This window comes from Suillus paluster, assembly GCF_016628075.1.
Source record: "Suillus paluster strain FC165 chromosome Unknown EDB91scaffold_49, whole genome shotgun sequence".
Lineage (NCBI taxonomy): Eukaryota > Fungi > Basidiomycota > Agaricomycetes > Boletales > Suillaceae > Suillus > Suillus paluster.
Genome location: NW_024537609.1, coordinates 208,495 through 226,809, shown reverse-complemented (window position 1 = coordinate 226,809; position 18,315 = coordinate 208,495). Strand labels below are relative to the sequence as shown.

Here is an 18,315-nt window from a genome sequence, read left to right as displayed (position 1 = left end):
TGGAGTTCGAATGTTTGGTTCTTCCACGTATCGAAAAAAACACCACCTTTCTGCAGTAGAAGGCTTGTGTATATCGTACAGACAGAAAAAAAAGTGTGGAAGGAGCTGTAGTGTGGCTCAAGGGAACGTGCTGGCAGCGTGCATCTCGAGATCAAGTGGCAGTTAAAGTCAAAGTGCCATGATATACAATTCTCGCGGCAGATCGTGATCTACTGACATACACCCGACTGTGTAGACAAACATTGCTCTTCTGTTAGGCATCTCGTCTCTCCTACCTCTTCACATCACGTTCAGCATTGTTTCTTCACCCGTAGTGTATCCGGACAATATGTATACCCTCCTTCCCACTTGCCGGTACCCTGATACGATCACCGGCACGTCAACCGAGAACAATGAGCTGCACAATATCCAGAAAGTACTTACGTCATTATACTGACAGAACACCTGGTCGCCGTAACTGCCAGCCTATCAGTTGCTTGGTTCAATGAAGATGTGTGGGTGCGACGTACTTGCAACTTGTGCTATGACCGTGTGGGAAGGTATTGCTTAGTGTGAGGACATTACCATTGTCGTCCTTCAGTGTGGCTGGGCACTGTATACACGCATTGGCGCCAGCGAGGAAGCTGAGTAGCGCAAACATGATGGAGCGGGAATTAACCATGATGGAGCTTATACAAGGGAATGAGGTAAAGCCATAGTAGCAGGCAGACATTTTATAGGCTGAAACTTCCAGTATAAACGTAAAGGAATTGCTCGCTTTGGATGACCTACTTTAGGCGAAAACAGTTGAGCCAAATCCAGGATAATCTCCGCAGGCTCGAGGAGAACTATGAACGCCATGAGAAGTTGATGTGCGGCACGATGGGGTCGTGGGGCACGAATGAATCTCCGGCTCCTGAGCGGCCTTGCTTCCCCGTTCCTCGTCAGATATGTGCACGTTCATTGGACGTTGTGACTTCCCAAACAGCCCGACACGATTTATGGGCGTTTCTTGGCACCTGCGGTCTACCCGCTCTTACCAAGCAGCAGCACGTTGGGCTACCACTTTGGTAGCCACATCTCATCGTCATCCTCTGCATCCTCATATTTGTCCATTGCATTGCCCAGGCTGTCGAGGGAGGGTTCGAAGAGGATGTGGGCTTGCGCTCCGAGTTGATACATTTGATGTGGCACGGAGAAGTGGTTTATTTACAGGCGTTGCGCAGAACTGTGTGCAATAGGTGCGCGTGATGATGCGCTTAGCGGTTGCAGCAGGTGACTTTGTGTCGCTCTGGGAGACCGCAATCATCGACCAATCTTTGCCTTTCCTCAACATGCTGATTTTCAGGTGAGCGCGGCCTGGAGTGCATTATCTTGCGTGGCGCCCGCCGCCCATACTTGCTGCGCGTTTCTTTGCTTTTTCCTGGGCGAGGGACACGGAGAGCGGAGCGGTTGCGTGTGGGGGCGTTGGTCGTTGCTGGAATTTTCAGTCTTGTTGCGATAGGAGATGATGAATGGTGGGGGTGAGATCCAGTAAGAGATTTGTTTGTAGAGGGTCTGGGTGAACGGTGGTCATCCGAGAAGGGAGAACTGGGGAAGAACTGAGAGCGGGAGAGGGCGGGTTGCTCTGTAAGCTTTACTTTGCACCTGGAACGATTAGTCTTGTAATGTATACAGGTACGTAAAATCAACACTCACAGACTACGTCCTCGCAAAACGTTCGACTTCTTGTAGCGAGTACCGTGCGTGATTTTAGTGCGAGGATGTATCCATGAGGATACGGGCTCCCACATCGACAGTCCGTCCATGAAGGACGAGGTGATCAAGTTCGGCTTCTGTTTCCCGACCGAGTTTGGCGGGTGAGATGAAATAAATGCTATCGGTAGGTGGTGCTTCGACAGACGGTAACGGGCATGATTCAGGAAGAAAGAGCTTGAGGGAATACAGCAGAATGAATATGAAGTCTACGAAGGGCATTAGGATGCGCACAGAAGCAAGGGAACGAGCACTTACTCACACTGCTCCATATATTCCAGCCAGCCAGATCTCACAGTACTCCTCTGCCTCGCCTGCACCACCGCCGTCGATAAGGATCTAAGGAAGTTCAATGTTATGGTACCTATTGGCGGCTGTCCGAAGGCATGGGGCTGATCTTCCGTAGTATCGGGAGGTGTTAGGAATCTGGATTGATTGTTTGGATCTAAAGCCTTTGCCAAACAACGACTAAGCGCCTTCAGCTCTCTGGCAGCTAAGTGCTTCATAATACAGGTCTGGTACGTCACGTCACAATTTTAGCCAGCTCTAACGAACGCAGTTTAGCTCGTCTTCAGCTCCCTTGAGTTCTGCTGTACCACAAACCATCGAGCTAAGTCATCAACAAAAGAGCCCGAAGCATGCAAGGCCTTGTGAAGCTTACATGAACATGCATGCTGTGATTTAGCTTTTAAGACGTATCCAAGTTGTACACAAAGTCTTACATTGCGATATATATGTGAATATATGCTTCGGGCAGCATATATTCACATATACGGTTCAGGCTCTTTTGTTGATGGTGATAGTTCAGTATTTAACTACGAGCGCGCGAAACTTCACGGACTGCTACCGTCGCAGATACTGATTCGGAAGTTCGAAACATGTTTCAAGGATTCTCTGGCGGACTCGAACGCAGTGAGTCCTGACCTGTACCAAAGGAAGTTATTTGAAAAATGTAGCTGACTCGAAAGGTTTGATAGCAGCATCAGGCACGGAGTCACAGCCCATTGACAACCAAACAATCATGGTCACAGAACCCACCGCCCAGCTCTTATGAAGCTCTTAGCACTCTTGTTCGTCGTAGCTTCCGCCTGCATCGTGTTGGCTGCACCCATTAATATCGTGAGACCATTTGCTCGAGAAATTTGTCTTTTTGGTGCTGATGAATTCTTGGTACAGGCAATGGACAGCGATTTAGCGGTAGAGAAGAACGCATCGGAGGAAGCTCGTGAGGTATGGGCTCTACGATCGTCGTCGTTTGTGTACGGTACTTCATCCACCCACCCCAGTCCGGTTGGGAGGTCGCAGACTGGAAACGGGATGCTGAGTCCGAAGCTGAACGCAATTAGTGTTCCAACAGATGTGCAGGAAATGTCAAAACAGGTGTAGGGTTCTGAGATTCTATCGAGCTGGCGCGCGGTACGAGGACAATACTTCCCCTCCACAGTATCGAAATTGACGTTCGGAGCGAGATAACGCTTAACACATACTAGATGCAAGTCAAGTTAAAGTGCCATGATATACAATTCTCGCAACAGATTGTGATCTACTGGCATACACCCGACTGTGTAGACGAACATTGCTCCTCCTGTTGTGTATCTCGTCTCTCTTACCTCTTCACATCACGTTCAACAACTATGGTTCACAGTTGCTGTAGCGTGACAATACTGATACCCTCCTACCCACTTGCCAGTATCCTGATACGATCGCTAGCATGTCAACCGAGAACAACGAACTGCACAATATCCAGGAAGCACTTACGTTCTCATACTGACAGAACACTGGGTAGTCGTAACTGCTAGCATATCAGTTACTTTGTCCAATGAAGATGTGTGGGTGCGACGCACTTGCAAACTGTGACCTGACTACCAGGGACGGTAGTGCGTAGTGTCTTGATATTACCGTTGAAGTCCTTCGTTGTGGCTGGGCATTGTATACACGCACTGGCGCCAGCGAGGAAGCTGAGTAGCGCAAAGATGATAGAGTGGGAAGAAAACATGATAGAGCTTGTGCAAGGGAATGAGGCAAAGCCATAGTAGCAGGCTGATATTTTATAGGTTGAAACTTCCAGTGTGAACCTAAATGCGTGGTTCGATTTTTTGCTGAGATGCCCTACTTTAGGCGAAAATAGTTGAGCCAAAATGCATAATATTTCCGCAGACTCTGTGAACTCAGGCGAAAATAGCTGAGCCAAAATGCAGGATAATCTCCGCAGACTCTAGAAGAACTGTGAATGCCACGAGAAGTTGATGTGCGGCACGATGGGGTTATGGGGCACGAATGAATCTCCGGTTCCTGGGAGGCCTTGGCTTCCCGTTGCTCGTCAGATATAGCCCATCGTTGCAGTGACCACACCCGGTCCAGGGAATTGATCGCAAGGAGCAGAGAGCCCAGCACGTGGGTTGGAAATAGTGGCGAATCTTCCACCGATACTACCACCAAGGATTTGGTCTGTTCATTGCATCATGCATGATTGATAGTACTCCCAGGACCCACACCCGTAGCGACAGTCGGTCAATAATTGGACGCAGGGCTTCGAGTATGACGAACCAGCGGTCTTTAGGTTTACTTTCGCGCCTGTACTCCCTGTGGGACGTAATAAATGTTTACCGACTATACCAGACCCAGAGCAGGTTCGCAAAGTCGTCGGTGGTTACTTTCTCGAGTCGACAGGGAAGCTTTTTGCAGACTCCTTGATGAAAAACTGTCACTCACACTCGAGAAAGTGCCTGTGAACGCGGGTGTATGTGTCTTCTACCTGTTCGCATGTGGCTATCAGCGCGAGCGGGAGTCGAAAGGGTGTGGCGTACGAGGAAGGTGGCATCAAGTACGGTCTGAGGCACATGATTTGCTTTTCTCGGTTCTCGTTATGTTAACCGTGCCTCAAGGCTGGTCAGTATTCGGCTCCTGTTAAACAGCGAGACTCACAGATCCACTCGCATTCTCTAAATTTCCTCTTGCACCTCACTTCGCTCTGATCTTCGATCATTCCCAGTGAGTGAACACCATAAATCAGATCCTCCTCCAGAAGGCTAACTACACACCAATATGAGCCAAAACGATTCTCTGCTCGAGCGGTACTATCTTCTTCACGGCGCACGTAGCATGGCTGAGCGCCAAGGTCGCCTTCGTGCAGTCCACGTCACCATCCTCCAAATCCTCGAACATATTGTGATAGAAAACCTCAACAACGTGTTTTGCGACGGCGTCATCGACCGTCCAAAGAGTGCCAGTAACACTATTGAATCCCGAAAATTGTAGACCAGCTGCAAGGTGGATGACTTCGTCAGGCCTCTTCACATCGCCGACGGCGGTATAACACACCGATAAAAATGCGAATTCAGCCTGCGGAGCATTTTTCTCCATGATATCAAGCAGCATGAGAGGTTTATCGACGAGATTGCGACGGACGAAACAGTGGTAGTGTGGCCTTGGAGTGGGGCACCAAATGCCTCGCCAGTCTCCAAATCCCATACTCGGATCATTTTGTCCTCTGAACTAGACGCAATGTGGTATCCATCCGGCGAGATTGCGATGGACCAAACAGCACCAGTGTGGCCTTGGAGTGGGGCACCAAATGCCTTACCAGGTAACATTGTCAGTGTGGCCTTGGAGAGGGGCACCCAGTGATCCTACAATCATTCCGGCTCGAGCTATGTGCAGATAGTTTCAGACCAGTGCAAACCATGGTAGACAGGCAGAAATATGCGGCGGCCCGCGGCACACACAAACAAGCAGGGAGATACGACAATTAGCGGCAGCAGGCGCAGACGAGCAGGGACAACAAGCACAGACAAGTACGAACGAGTGGAAACGCGCACGGAAAAGCACAGACAAGTGCAAAATAGCCGAGGCTCAGGCCGCCGGCTTTGGCTTTCCAGAATTCCAAGCCGGGCCAAAGCCATGGTCAGGCCGTGACTTTGGCCCGGCTTGGCCCGGCCCAATTGGGCCCGGCTTGGCTCGGCCCACGGCTTGAAGCCAGGCCGTGCACATCACTACTATCATTCGACGGGAAATGTACAATTTTCACTTATTGCTGAATAGCAACACAACAACAACACATATTCGTATCGGATCTACTGTAGCGTGTACCTTAGGTCTCTGCGCATTAGACCCAACAAGAATTATTTTATTTTATTGCGAGCTTGTTGCAGCGGCAGCACTGGAAGTTGAGATGTCGAAAACACAATAGAAATGCACAATTTCGTCACACCATGTCACGCGCGGCACCTCGGCCAATACACAATGATAGCACAATGTGGTGGTGTTCTATTGACATAGAAACACCTGGAGTAGATTCATAATGGTGTATTTCACATATGTTGAAGTTCTTATGTTGATAGGTTAATAGGATCTGGGTGGATCTTGGATTTAGTGTCCAAAAATCACTTATTTTGGGTACACTCGCACAATGTTTCATCTCGGGAAGGCTTCACAGCGCCGAATTTAAATATTTGATTTGGTAGTCTTATTGAACATATGCTGATACTTGTCCTCCATCTGTTCCGAATGAAATATATGTAGAGTGGTGAGCTCTGGAGTGCATTGTGCACTACCCATCGATTGTGCATTCCGAATCAGGTGATAGTATTCCAACCCACCCAGCATGTCCTCTACGAGATTCCAGCAACAACAACCCCCATACATCAATTATTGGTGGGAGCGGTGGCGCAATGGACATCCACAAAGGCAGAGATCGCAGTGAGTGATTCGTTTTTAGCCCCGCTTTCACTGCCTGTAATACTCCAACTGGTAAACATTCAGTCTCCAACGACCTCCGACGGCCTCCATAACCTTTTACCACGATTTCCATCCACTGTGACCAGACGCACCCAGTGCCTGCATTAATATTGTTGTCCTCCGCTACCCGGTCACTTTCCACACCCTGCTGCAATTCCCCGCACCTCACTGCACCCTCCCTGTACGTTACTGCACCCTTACGACGACCTCCTACATCATAGGCCACCAACATCATCACTGCCTGGCGCACCCAAATAGTACGGCGTCCCGACGAGCCCTCTTTATGCTTCGCTGCACCCTGCTACCGCACTAAACTCTTATAGCTACATCCGCAAGTTCGCCCGCCCCTCGTGCCTCTTCTCAGGCTGCCCAGCCTCCGATTTAGGCATTTTACCCGCCCCTGCCACACCATCCCAGTGCCGAACGGGACCTTTGACCGTCATGCGTGCTCACTGTTGTCGTGCAGACAAGTAGCTTGGAGCCATAGAACGAAGGAACTATGTTGACTGGCAGGTTGTCAGATCTAACCAGTATTTTTTCCGCTTTATCCTTCTCACTTTGTTATTATATGACTTCTTTGAAATATGTTGCAAGTCTGCCAATAGCTGCGCGAGCAAGCGCACTGGACGTGTCCGCTTAAAACCGAAAAGAATCACGAAATCGGCGTGGCGATGTCTTCATAGATATCATTGACAGAATGAGATCAAAAATCAGACATTGCTCATTCTATGTCGGGTGTCTCGTCTCCCCCACCTCTTTACATCACGTTCAGCAGTTTTTCTTCACAATTGCTGTACCCGGACAAAAATTAGGCCCTCCTGACATCCTGCCGTTATTCTGATATGATTGCTCGCACGTCAACCGAGAACAGTGAGCCGCACAATTCCAGAAAGCACTTACGGTGTAATACTGACAGTTCACTGGTGGACTATAACTGTCAGCATGTCAGTTACTCTGTTCAATGAAGATGTGTGGGTCCGACGCACTTGCAATATGTCACCCGTCCCTTTGGGACGGTACTGAGTAGTTTCATGAGAGTACCCTCGTAATTCAGTATGCGTGGGCACTGTATACACGCATTGGCGCCAGCGAGGAAGCTAAGTAGTGCAAACATGATAGAGCGAGAAGAAAACATGATGGAGCTTGTGCAAGGGAATGAGGCAAAACTATTGCAGCAGGCAGGTGTTTTATAGGCTGAAATCTCCGTTGTGAATGTAAAGGCATTGCTCGCTTTGGATGACCTACTTTAGGTGAAAACAGTTGAGCCAAAATTCATGATATCTCTGCAGGCTCTGTGAACGTCATGAGAAGTAAATGTAGCAAATACTCCAAGGGTGCGAATGAATGTCCGGTTCCTGGGCGACCTTGGCTTCGCATTGCTCGTTGGATATGTGCACGTTCATCGGACGTTGCGAACAACACTCTCCGTATTATGACCATCCTTGAATCGACAAAGCTCAGCACAGCCACCCCATAATGCCAAAATTCTGCGCAATGTTTGAGTTTTGGTCTTCTGCAGAAATTTCGAGGTCAACAAGACGGAACTTCGTAGGGTACGAAAAGTCAATGTTTATGAACAGGTGTTAAACATTCCGGTTATTATTTATAAGACTGTTAAAAAGTCGCTGCGTAATTTGGTCTGTTGGAAATCGTGAACAATTGTGGTCATGCATGGCCGTCTGCGCCGTCTGGACAACTTCATAGCTGCAAAACCGAGCCCTGGATGCCGTCACGGAAGGCATGAGCAGGATCATAAATCAGGCTGATGTATCGTGGACATGCCGAAGCTTTCTGCCGAGGATATGGGGCAGCCAGGTGTATCAGGCTGAAGATGGCTATTGTTGAGGCTTACAAGTCGAGAACACGTGCTTATAAAGCACAGGTAGCGGACTTATTCTGAGTTTCGGAGAAAACATATGATATATAATGTATCTAGGAGATTTCCGTAAAATTATCATCTTGCGCTCCTATACTCGTCGTCTGCTTCTATCAGAACACGCATCGCAACTCTCTAGTCATAACCTTAATCTTAATAGGTTATGAGCCCTGACGTGCGCAAATAAGATTATAAAACATATATCAGACAAGATCTAACCAAAAAACAAACCTCCAAAATGACGGACCAACCTACTGGTTCTTCACTGTCGTCGCTATACCGGATTGAGCACTTGAATGATGAAAATTGGTTGGGATGGAAGCGCCGTGTCAAAGCCATCCTATTTGAAAAAGGACTCGAAGGATATGTCGAAGGTACTGTCCCTAAGCCAGAAAGAGGCCCAGCGCCTGTATCGGCTCAAAGGGAAGCAGACATTACCAAGTGGGAGACAAATGACTGTAAAGCCCAGACTGTGATAGAACTGTCAGTAGCTGACAGCCAAATGATTCACTTATCTGGAGCAAAAACGGCAAAAGAAATGTGGGATCAGCTTAAACTTGTGAAAGAATCACAAGGTAAACAAGCAATCACCACATGGTGGCGAAAGCTGTATAGAACTTTTGCCGATGATGACGATGACATCCCCACACATGTCAAAAATATGAGGGAAATCCAGGAAACCCTACATATGATGGGAAGTTTGGTGTCAGAAGATGATTTCTGCACTGTATTGATCTCATCGTTACCGGAATCTTGGGACACCTTTACCACGATGTACCAAAATAGGATTGGTGACACATCTGCAATCACTTCGCATGAATTAATCTCCCTTATCTTGGAGGAGAGCACGCGAAGGAAAGAAAAACTCTGCAGAAAAGGACATGGAAAAGAATCTGAAAAAGAAGCGTGAAAGAAAGGAAGTCAAGAAGTGTTGAATCTGTAAAAAGTCCGGCCACACCGATCAGGACTGCTGGTTCAAGGACAAGCAGACCAAATGCTCCAACTGCCATAAGAGCGGGCATGCTATTGAGATGTGCTGGAGCAAAGGAGGCGGACAGGCGGGCGCAGGACCGTCTAAACCTTCTCCCCTGAAGCGCGCCAAGAAAGACAACGTGAATGTCATTGAAGACATTAATGACGTTGCTGAGGATGCGCAATATTATGAGGAGGAAGATGTTGCCTTTTTAGGCGACGATATGGAAGAGGTCGTCGAAGAACAACCTGACGTACCTCAGGCTAATTATAGCCAAGGTGAATATGACAAGTTGATCAAGTTTGATTGGCTTGCTGACTCAGGCACCACATCACACATCATGAAGATTAAATCCGCATTAACAGATTATGTTCCGCTTAAATCCCATAAAGTTACAGGAATAAGTAACCAGTCTATTAAGGCTGAGGGACGAGGGACAGTTGAACTCGTGAGTAGTGTAGGTAAACATCAGATTAGGTGCAAATTAAAAGATGTCCTGTATGTACCGACTGCAACGAATAACCTTGTGTCTATGACCCGCCTAGACAGAGAGGGAGGACATGCAATTATGGGAAATGGCGGAGTAACTCTTAAAGCGCCCAGAGGACGTATCATTGCCAAAGGGAAGCTTCATAACGGGTTATATTTATTAAATCATACTCGGGCAAAATTACAAAAGACAACTAAAATATATACTGCCCGAGAAGTCAAACCCGTAGATTGGCTTACCTGGCACAAGAGATTTGGCCATGTAGCCTTTAGCGGCCTAAAGTGCCTATACAGAGAAGGATTAGTAGAAGGTATGGAGGTGTTAAATGAAAATTCACCTATACGGATCATTGTTCCGGATCACTCGGGGAACTCACCCACAGTGATGTATGGGGACCAGCACGGGTACAGTCTATTGGTGGATCTAAATATTATATCTCATTCACGGACGACTGCTCCCGAAGGTGCAGTGTCGAGTTCATGAAACAAAAGAATGAGGCATCCACCAAAGTAAAACAATATGCGACGTACCTTAAGAAGCGTTGGACGGATCAACCGAAAAAGTTCCGAGTTGACAACAGAACAGAATATATTAATAATGACTTAAAAACCTGGTGTAAAAATGAGGGGATCGAGCTCCAGACTACTGCACTGTCCTCACCTGAGCAAAATGGTGTGTCTGAGAGACTCAACCGCACATTAGCAGAGCTTGCTCAAGCAATGCTAATTGAAAAAGACTTACCGGAGTCTTTATGGGCAGAAGCGGTATCACATGCCGCATATGTTCGAAATCACGCACCTACACGAGCGCTACAAGGTGCAATGCCAGAGGAACTATGGAATGGTAAAAAACCCAATATAACTCACCTACAAGAATTTGGTGCACTGGTATATGTGCTCCAAGAGGGCACAAATCAATCTAAAATGAGTCCAAAGTCAGTAAAGCAAATCTTTGTGGGATTTGCAGACGGACCTAAAGTGATAAAATATTATAATACACGGACACACCAAATTAGAGTGTCAAGGAACTTCAAGTTCCTGACGAACCTCCCAACGACGGACGCACTAGATGCGCAGCGCGAGGGGGAGACAAAAAGAATGGACGCACTGCCATCAGCAAGCGCAACATCTTCTGTAAATAAAAACCATTCAAATAAAAATCAGTGTGATCATCTGATGAGAGAAGATGAGAACTCACCCTTAAAAAGGAAATGTCTTCCCGAAGATGAAGAAGATCTACCCAGAAAATCGAAAAGACAAACAGTAAGACATAATTATCGTCAGTTGAATGACCCAGAACCAGAATGGGCTTACCTCGAATGTGAGCATCATGAAATCGAAGATGAACTCACTGAGGCAGATATAGTTCTAACCGCATTTGCCAATAATGGCAGCTTTGAACCACATGAGCCGAAATCACTGAAAGAAGCGCAAGCATCAGATGACTGGCCAAAGTGGGAACAAGCAGTGCAGGCAGAACTTACCCAATTGGACCAAATGGGCACCTGAGAATTGGTAGATCCCCCAAAAGATCGCACCCTCATTGGGAACAAGTGGGTACTTGTAAAGAAAACAAATAAAGAGGGGGAGGTGGTCAAATACAAAGCACGGTTAGTAGCCAAAGGGTACTCACAGATACTGGGGATGGACTATACAGACACCTTTTCGCCGGTGGTGCGCCTAGAAACAATAAGATCAATGATGTCCACGGCAGCATCCCTCGATTGGGAAGTGCAGCAGATGGATGTCAAAGGGGCGTACCTTAATGGCGTGCTAAAAGAGGAAGTCTATATGGAACAGCCCGAAGGCTATAATGATGGAACTGGCCGAGTATGCAGACTACAAAAAACCCTCTATGGGCTAAAACAGTTGGGCCGAGAATGGAACCTAGAGCTGAACAGCCGCCTGACAAGCATTGGATTCAGACGACTGAGATCTGATCCGTGCACATACATCAGAGAGACCACGGATGGAACAGAAATAATTACCATATGGGTCGATGACCTATTATTATTCGTGGATCACTCGAGTCTGATGGATCAATTAAAGGCGCAACTTAAAAATATCCTAGATGTTACTGACCTTGGAGAACTGAGAAAAATTGTTGGGATTGAAATTACTCGAGATAGGCCTAACAGGTCGATCCGACTCATGCAGACCAAATATATTGAGTCTATCCTAGCAAAACAAGGTCTCCAGTCATGTAATTCAGTAGGTATGCCGCTAGATCCAAAGATCATACTTGAGAAAGAAGCGACTGACCAGGAAGGCAACCAAAGTAATGGTTACGCATCATTGATCGGATTGTTGATGTATTTGGCAGTAGCCACGCGTCCAGATATAGCATATGCTATACAGAGACTTAGCTCGTTCACTGCGAACCCAGGATTAGCACATTGGGTAGCAGCAAAACGTGTTTTAAGATACTTAGCTGGAACGTGAGAGCTTGGAATCAAGTACCAAGGTACCAGAGAACTCGACAAAAGCCAAATTCGATTTTTTGGATGGTTGGACACTGATTATGCGAACGACCCGAGAGATCGGATATCCATATCAGGATATGTCTTTAAACTTGGAGGCGGAGCGATCACCTGGAGCTCAAAAAAGCAAAACACAGTTTCTCTTTCGTCAACAGAAGCAGAATATGCTGCAATGGCTCACGCTGCACGTGAAGCCGTATGGCTCCAAAATTTATTCGAGGAACTAAACTTACCTCAGAATGATCCAACCGTTCTTCACGGAGACAATATGTCCGCACTTGCAATTGCGCGAGACCCACAATATCACGCGAGGTCCAAACACTTTGATGTAAAGGACCACTACATCAGGCAGAAGATCCAAGATCGGGTGATTCACGATCAGTACTGCCGCACTGATGAAATGATTGCAGGCATATTAACAAAGCCGCTACACAAGCTGAAACATTGTAAATTTACCAATGATCTAGGCATGGCCTCGGCTTGAGGGGGAGTGTTGAGGCTTACAAGCTGAGAACATGTGCTTATAAAGCACAGGTAGCGGACTTATTCTGAGTTTCGGAGAAAACATATGATATATAATGTATCTAGGAGATTTCCGTAAAATTATCATCTTGCGCTCCTATACTTGTCGTCTGCTTCTATCAGAACACGTGTCGCAACTCTCTAGTCATAACCTTAATCTTAATAGCTATCGCTTGAGTATGGTTACCAAGACCTCAGAGTAGGATGCATGACATGCTAGTAGAGACCAGGATGGTTGCATCGGAAGACCAAGAGAGCCAAAGTAGGTCGATTGAGAGAAGCTCGTGATAAGAAAAAGTTGTATGGAACAGTGTTGTTACTAACCATTGTGGATAGCAGGCTCCTTCCCAGCCTCCGGTTCAAGTGCAGAGGGCAACATCTGAGGGACATAGATACTTCATCTGCAAAACCACTGAAATGAACGCTTACGACTTCAGTAGCGCACTCATGTGATTGGTGGAGATGCTGAACATATAACCAAAAATGTGTGCTTACGAACGCAAACTTGAACTAAACCAAAAAGAATATACACACGAGCGTTTTGTGACACATCGGGGTTATCAATATTTAAGAGAGGTTTATATGCTGTACAAAATGCAAAGAAAATATTTGAAGTTTAAACTAACATAAAGATGGGTACATAACTTCAAATTTCGGCAGTGTTTTGTGCGAAATTTAAAATATGAAGCATCCGCAACCATTTTCCCACCAATCACACGTCAATGAAAATATGAAACATAATCGGATTTTCAGTGTCTGCGTAAATTTGAGGTTTAATTATCACCTGAAACATTGGACAAAACTTGAAGTTTAGTCTGTCACTACATGCTTATCAATCATCAGCAAAACCCTGATTTGGCTACAGCGCCACAGCCACACAGCGTGTCACAGGTCACACAGAGTTTTTTGTAAAGGCTCTGCAGCATCACACAGGTACTGATTCTATGTAAAAATGAGTGTAATGTAGTCACAAACATATATATAACAAGATGGTATGCTAACAATTATGTTTTATTGAGAAATTGTGTAGCATGCAACACTGCAGTGCTGTACATGGGGGGACCTCGCTGTGACACTGTGATTGCTGTGCAGCACTGCACAACACTGCACATAGGGTTAGGGTTTTGCTGATGATGTATTAAGTCTTGTCCAACAATTAGACGCCCCTGAAAATTTGAAGTTTATGCCGGTGACAAAATGTGATGAGTAAACTTCAAGTTTCATTCACAGACAAAATGAATTGCCCATCCATTGCCCACCCATTGCCCACCTGGTTCACTCGATCATAGCCCATGCACCAATGGGTCAGGGGTTCAGTGACCACAAAGGATGAGCCCCCAGCGGGCTCTAGGCAGGAATAGATTATAGCCGAGGGAGTAGATGATGGAGTGCAGGGAAATGGTGGCGGCTGAAATAAAGATAAAAACGACTGTCACAACAGTATGTTCTGTGAAAATAATTTATGAGTCAGCATTGGCATTGAGTAAAACAATCATTTCAAATCAGTAGTTTACATCGTTTCAACATGTATGTATCAATAAGAATGCACTAATTCTCTGTAAATGCTAAGCAGGAACTCAGAAATGCATGAGTGACAGCAAAAAAAATATCCTTACCACTTGCTTTGGTAGCGAGAAAACTGCAGCATGCTGCATCAACATTCTTTCTCATTTTGTTTGTGCCCGTATTGAACTTGATAGAGGTTTTCCACTGTGAGTTGGTCATTGGACCATTAATGTCATTGGTAGATAAATGTTGGTTTCAGGAAACACCATCTAGAATGTTGTTGAGGTGTTTCTGGAACAATTGCTCACACCAAGTGGACCAGAACCCCACATTCAACCCAGACATAGCCCAAGCCTGAGGTCTAGGCCACCAAGAGATCTCCTAATTATCCAAATGTCAGCACTGCTGCCTATGTGGGGGCAAGAAACTTACTGTCATATATGTGATAAGTCCCGCAAATAAAATCCACCTCCTCTGATAACTCATCGTCAAAGTAAGTTTGGCCATTAATGGACAACATGAGGCCCAATGGTACAGCTTCCCGCGAAATGCCATCGAGAACTGAGGGGAGTGCGTCGAAACCAATGCTATGTAAAGCCAGCCGCCATACGAGCCCCCCATGAAGAAGTGCAGCTCTTGCACGAGGCTGATTCATAAACTCATAATGATACTGCTCATACACGACATAATCAGCATACACAGCGCTAAAAATGGGGTGCTTGTATCCAAGCGAGTATGTACGGAGTTCCACAAGTGGATGTTGTGCGTGAGGTGGAACTGCTATCGACTGCAGTGTCTTGAAAGGGATTCTTTTTTGGAGAAGATTGCGCACGATCTCCATGATGTCAGACCCCCAGTCATGGTGGAGGCATGTCACAGCAGTGGCAGCATCAGGAACAACAAGTTTCCAGGTGACCAGACTTGGTGATAGACATGGCTGAATGACATAGAGCTGCTGCTGCTCAGACACGTGGATGTAAGAAACTTGAATGTTTTCATTCAAGGCTGACAGGGAGATATTGGGTCCTAGGTCCCAGAGATCAGACAGTATGTGAGACAACTGAGAGCTGGGGAGGGTAACAAGGTAACCAATGAAACATGTGATAATGTGCTTCCGTGTGTCTGCAACCAATTCAACGTTGTCACCCAAGTCACCAATGAGTTTGCATAGGTTAATCCATGTAGTCCTCTGAATCCACTCTTCAAATGTGGTTGATCTATCATGGGCTGTGTGGGTCAATGCTGTGAGCTGAAATCTGAGATGGAAATGAAGGATTGAGGTGAAACGTTCAATGCCATGAGTGTAATTCAATGAGGGTGCAACCCTATGACAGCCAAAGTAGTTCTCAATATCCTGCATGAAACTGGACAGTGGGGGTGGGGGTGGAGGGGGTGGAGGAGGACCAGAAGGAGTGGGAACAGCCGGGAAATGATCTTCTTCCCAGTTGCCATTGGGAATGCTGCTGGGATCTAACATGCCACATAAGTCCCACTCATTACAAAACAAGTCATAGATCCTAGTAGATCGACTACAGTTTCCCCAAGTCATTGGTATCTGGGCCTTTGTGAGGCAGATGTGCAGAAGAAAGCCATTAAATTCATCTTGGGATTGCCATTCGAATACAATGGCTGTATTGGATTTGCCTGGAATACCATGGTTCATTGCTGAATGCTCACAGCTCTGACGTGACTGCTGGCAAGTCAGAGTCTTGCTGGCTTCCTTCATCTTATTTTCCTCACATCACTGCATAAAGAACACCTTGTAATCTTCTCCTGGCTTCTGCCCACTGAGTCGTTCTGGGACCAGAAACTGGGGGTTTATGTGTTACTGAGGACCTGCTGATACGGGCCTGTGTTCTCCACCATCCAGATCCCATCTGAGGGTGCCCTGACTCCAAGCCTGATCCCAGTCAATGATGCTCTCACTTCCATTGTCTGGTTGACCCCATGTCCCATATGGCTGACCCCACGTCCCATGCATCTGGTCCAACTTCTGTGCCTTGATCGCATCAGCAATGGCTTTTGGGGATGGGATATAATGACACAACTTCATGTTGAGAGCAGCATTCCCATCATAGCAGACCCAGATTGGGATTGAGAATGCTTCAAGCATGGGTAATTGTGCCTCCCAAGGACAGGAGATGGAAGAGATGAAGACCCCAGTGCATGGTACATTAGTTGACAAATCCCCTACAAATGAGCGAGATAACTCGAGAACCCATTCAGCTGGTATGGGATATGCAGGGTCATTGGTTAAGAGAGATGTCCAGGTATGATCGGAACCTCGATATTGACGACTCATGATATGCCATATACATGCAGTGACAATTACTAGAAGTATGTCAGCCATCAAGCAATGTAATGAAAATGGGGTGGACATACATAGAAATGTGTTATGTGACCTCAATGCTACTTTTTTCTCAAGCCTATCGTCCACATGTGATCTCTGGTACCCATAACTAGTCAGAGTATCTGGAAGTACAGTCTCCCATGGAACAAGCAGTCCTGCACCCAAACACTCCTGGCACCAGAGCAATTTCTGCTCTAGATCGCACCATTTCTCTCTGATGTCGTGATAGAGTTTGTATTTGCTCTGTCTATCGACCTCTGTTCACAGCAAAAATGCAGAGTGGTTCAGGATGCAAAGATCGGCCCATTGAAGCTAGGATTTAAAGGCACAAGAGGAAACCATGGTCTAGCTGCATATGCCCAGTGTGTGGTGAGTGGCATATCACTGTCATCAGGCAAACTGTCATGAGGGTCACGTGGGTCCCAGACAGGCTGGCAAGGGATCACTTCTGGAAGAGAGTGTGCAGTGAGAGACGTGTAGACCTTATCATCACGATGAAAGACTTTGAGATTGGCAGCCATCAGAAAGGGTGGTTGATGTGTAGAATAGTAGACTGAAGCACTACCACAACAGTACAAACTGTTGTGCTAGGTTAGTCAAGGATAGCGCTAGCGTGTAGAATGAGAAGCCGATTTCTACCACAACAGTACAGACAGTTGTGTTAGGTTGGGAAGAAGTAGCAGGCCAGATGAATCCTTGATATATCAATGGTGGAGTTTCAATTAGTGATTATCATATCAGTCCAAGGGGGAGAACAATGTAGTTCCCGGGCCACAGAGTATTACTTCAGGAAAAAGGTGCTGTGGAGCATTAACAATTTCAGTAAGATAAGAAAACAAAAGACGGGAGAGCAAGGGGGAGAACAATGTAGTTCCCAGGCCACAGAGTATTACTTCAGGAAAAAGGTGCTGTGGAGCATTAACAATTTCAGTAAGACAAGAAAAAAAAAGATGGGGAAAAACTTACATCAAATAGCGGCCTTGTGTGAAAAAAGACGCTGGAGTGTATTGGAAAGGCAAGGCACAGGTTCTCCACATAATGTATGGCCATCAATGTGACGATGCCAGGCAAACATATCACAGATGCGTGTGTGAATCTGAAAGCAAAACAAGTTCTCTGCAAGGTGGATGGCCTGGTGACAGGTATAAGATCAAATGTGCTTAAGGGAGAGTAGAGAGGGAGGGAATGAGGTCCAGTAATTCCAGACTGAGTGGGGGGGAGCCGAAATAGGGTACAAATGTAGATGCCTGTTAAGACCGTGCTCATGGGGTAAGATGGAGTCTGAGGGGCTTGGCTTCAGCTTATGTGCTGTGCCCCTAATTTCAGCTCGTAGTCTGACTCAAGTTCTATGAGCTCTGACAGGACATCGGAGTGGAGGTCCTCCAAAGGAGGGCCGATGGACTACTGGATGAGTGCAGGAACATTGGGCAGAGATTGGTCCGCCCTACGGGGGAGAGTTGGAGGGCTACTGTGGTCGGAGCCGACAGTAGGAACGGAGCGGAGGAGACTGCTCAGACAAAGTCCAAAGCAGAATGGAAATGTGGAGGACAGAGGTATGAGAGTATTAGCCACAAGTCCAATGTGTGGGAAAGGCGGTGGAGGTGTGGGAAGTCAGATGAGCAGAGAAGGCGGCCGACCTAGGGAGTCA

The 18,315-nt window shown here is 46.7% G+C and overlaps 7 protein-coding genes across 7 annotated transcripts; 1 reads left to right on the top strand and 6 right to left on the bottom strand.

The window, feature by feature from the left end:
- Positions 1 to 154: 154 nt before the first annotated feature.
- On the bottom strand, positions 155 to 922 carry EDB91DRAFT_592586 (uncharacterized protein). The gene is made up of 3 exons (XM_041327810.1): positions 772 to 922; positions 510 to 720; positions 155 to 457 (listed from the first exon to the last, which is right to left on the bottom strand). The coding sequence occupies exons 2-3, from the start codon at positions 710 to 712 to the stop codon at positions 280 to 282; spliced, it is 381 nt and encodes a 126-aa protein (XP_041174690.1). The 5' UTR covers positions 713 to 720; positions 772 to 922; the 3' UTR covers positions 155 to 279.
- EDB91DRAFT_1147120 (uncharacterized protein) lies at positions 774 to 2,218 on the bottom strand. Its single transcript, XM_041319279.1, has 3 exons — positions 1,993 to 2,218; positions 1,678 to 1,943; positions 774 to 1,626 (listed from the first exon to the last, which is right to left on the bottom strand). Exons 2-3 carry the CDS (start codon positions 1,785 to 1,787, stop codon positions 1,239 to 1,241), a joined length of 498 nt encoding a protein of 165 aa, XP_041174689.1. The 5' UTR covers positions 1,788 to 1,943; positions 1,993 to 2,218; the 3' UTR covers positions 774 to 1,238.
- A 566-nt stretch (positions 2,219 to 2,784) lies between these two features.
- Positions 2,785 to 3,120, top strand: EDB91DRAFT_1251051 (uncharacterized protein; the record flags this gene model as incomplete). The annotated part of the gene is made up of 2 exons (XM_041323318.1): positions 2,785 to 2,853; positions 2,911 to 3,120. 2 exons carry the CDS (start codon positions 2,785 to 2,787, stop codon positions 3,118 to 3,120), a joined length of 279 nt encoding a protein of 92 aa, XP_041174688.1.
- Positions 3,121 to 4,364: 1,244 nt separating this feature from the next.
- On the bottom strand, positions 4,365 to 5,226 carry EDB91DRAFT_1147102 (uncharacterized protein). The gene is made up of 5 exons (XM_041319278.1): positions 4,776 to 5,226; positions 4,660 to 4,710; positions 4,542 to 4,613; positions 4,447 to 4,489; positions 4,365 to 4,387 (listed from the first exon to the last, which is right to left on the bottom strand). Exons 1-3 carry the CDS (start codon positions 5,203 to 5,205, stop codon positions 4,555 to 4,557), a joined length of 540 nt encoding a protein of 179 aa, XP_041174687.1. The 5' UTR covers positions 5,206 to 5,226; the 3' UTR covers positions 4,365 to 4,387; positions 4,447 to 4,489; positions 4,542 to 4,554.
- A 1,933-nt stretch (positions 5,227 to 7,159) lies between these two features.
- EDB91DRAFT_1147101 (uncharacterized protein) lies at positions 7,160 to 7,644 on the bottom strand. The gene is made up of 3 exons (XM_041319277.1): positions 7,458 to 7,644; positions 7,372 to 7,405; positions 7,160 to 7,308 (listed from the first exon to the last, which is right to left on the bottom strand). The coding sequence occupies exons 1-3, from the start codon at positions 7,604 to 7,606 to the stop codon at positions 7,240 to 7,242; spliced, it is 252 nt and encodes an 83-aa protein (XP_041174686.1). The 5' UTR covers positions 7,607 to 7,644; the 3' UTR covers positions 7,160 to 7,239.
- A 7,034-nt stretch (positions 7,645 to 14,678) lies between these two features.
- Positions 14,679 to 15,980, bottom strand: EDB91DRAFT_1251048 (uncharacterized protein; the record flags this gene model as incomplete). The annotated part of the gene is made up of 2 exons (XM_041323317.1): positions 14,679 to 14,698; positions 14,750 to 15,980. 2 exons carry the CDS (start codon positions 15,978 to 15,980, stop codon positions 14,679 to 14,681), a joined length of 1,251 nt encoding a protein of 416 aa, XP_041174685.1.
- Positions 15,981 to 16,142: 162 nt separating this feature from the next.
- Positions 16,143 to 16,619, bottom strand: EDB91DRAFT_1251047 (uncharacterized protein; the record flags this gene model as incomplete). The annotated part of the gene is made up of 1 exon (XM_041323316.1): positions 16,143 to 16,619. The coding sequence occupies one exon, from the start codon at positions 16,617 to 16,619 to the stop codon at positions 16,143 to 16,145; it is 477 nt and encodes a 158-aa protein (XP_041174684.1).
- Positions 16,620 to 18,315: the final 1,696 nt, after the last annotated feature.

What these genes read in the sequence shown, in the direction of transcription:
- EDB91DRAFT_592586 (XM_041327810.1), bottom strand. Translation starts at nt 712, where the DNA reads ATGTCTGCCTGCTACTATGGCTTTACCTCATTCCCTTGTATAAGCTCC. An exon ending in GGTCATAGCACAAGTTGCAA is followed by an intron (nt 458 to 509) that starts GTACGTCGCACC and finishes ATAGGCTGGCAG; the next exon opens with TTACGGCGACCAGGTGTTCT.
- EDB91DRAFT_1147120 (XM_041319279.1), bottom strand. Translation starts at nt 1,787, where the DNA reads ATGGACGGACTGTCGATGTGGGAGCCCGTATCCTCATGGATACATCCT. An exon ending in GTTTTGCGAGGACGTAGTCT is followed by an intron (nt 1,627 to 1,677) that starts GTGAGTGTTGAT and finishes TAATCGTTCCAG; the next exon opens with GTGCAAAGTAAAGCTTACAG.
- EDB91DRAFT_1147102 (XM_041319278.1), bottom strand. Translation starts at nt 5,205, where the DNA reads ATGGGATTTGGAGACTGGCGAGGCATTTGGTGCCCCACTCCAAGGCCA. An exon ending in AATCGTTTTGGCTCATATTG is followed by an intron (nt 4,711 to 4,775) that starts GTGTGTAGTTAG and finishes GAATGATCGAAG; the next exon opens with ATCAGAGCGAAGTGAGGTGC. An exon ending in TAGAGAATGCGAGTGGATCT is followed by an intron (nt 4,614 to 4,659) that starts GTGAGTCTCGCT and finishes ACCAGCCTTGAG; the next exon opens with GCACGGTTAACATAACGAGA.
- EDB91DRAFT_1147101 (XM_041319277.1), bottom strand. Translation starts at nt 7,606, where the DNA reads ATGTTTTCTTCTCGCTCTATCATGTTTGCACTACTTAGCTTCCTCGCT. An exon ending in GGACGGGTGACATATTGCAA is followed by an intron (nt 7,406 to 7,457) that starts GTGCGTCGGACC and finishes ACATGCTGACAG; the next exon opens with TTATAGTCCACCAGTGAACT. An exon ending in TGAACTGTCAGTATTACACC is followed by an intron (nt 7,309 to 7,371) that starts GTAAGTGCTTTC and finishes CAATCATATCAG; the next exon opens with AATAACGGCAGGATGTCAGG.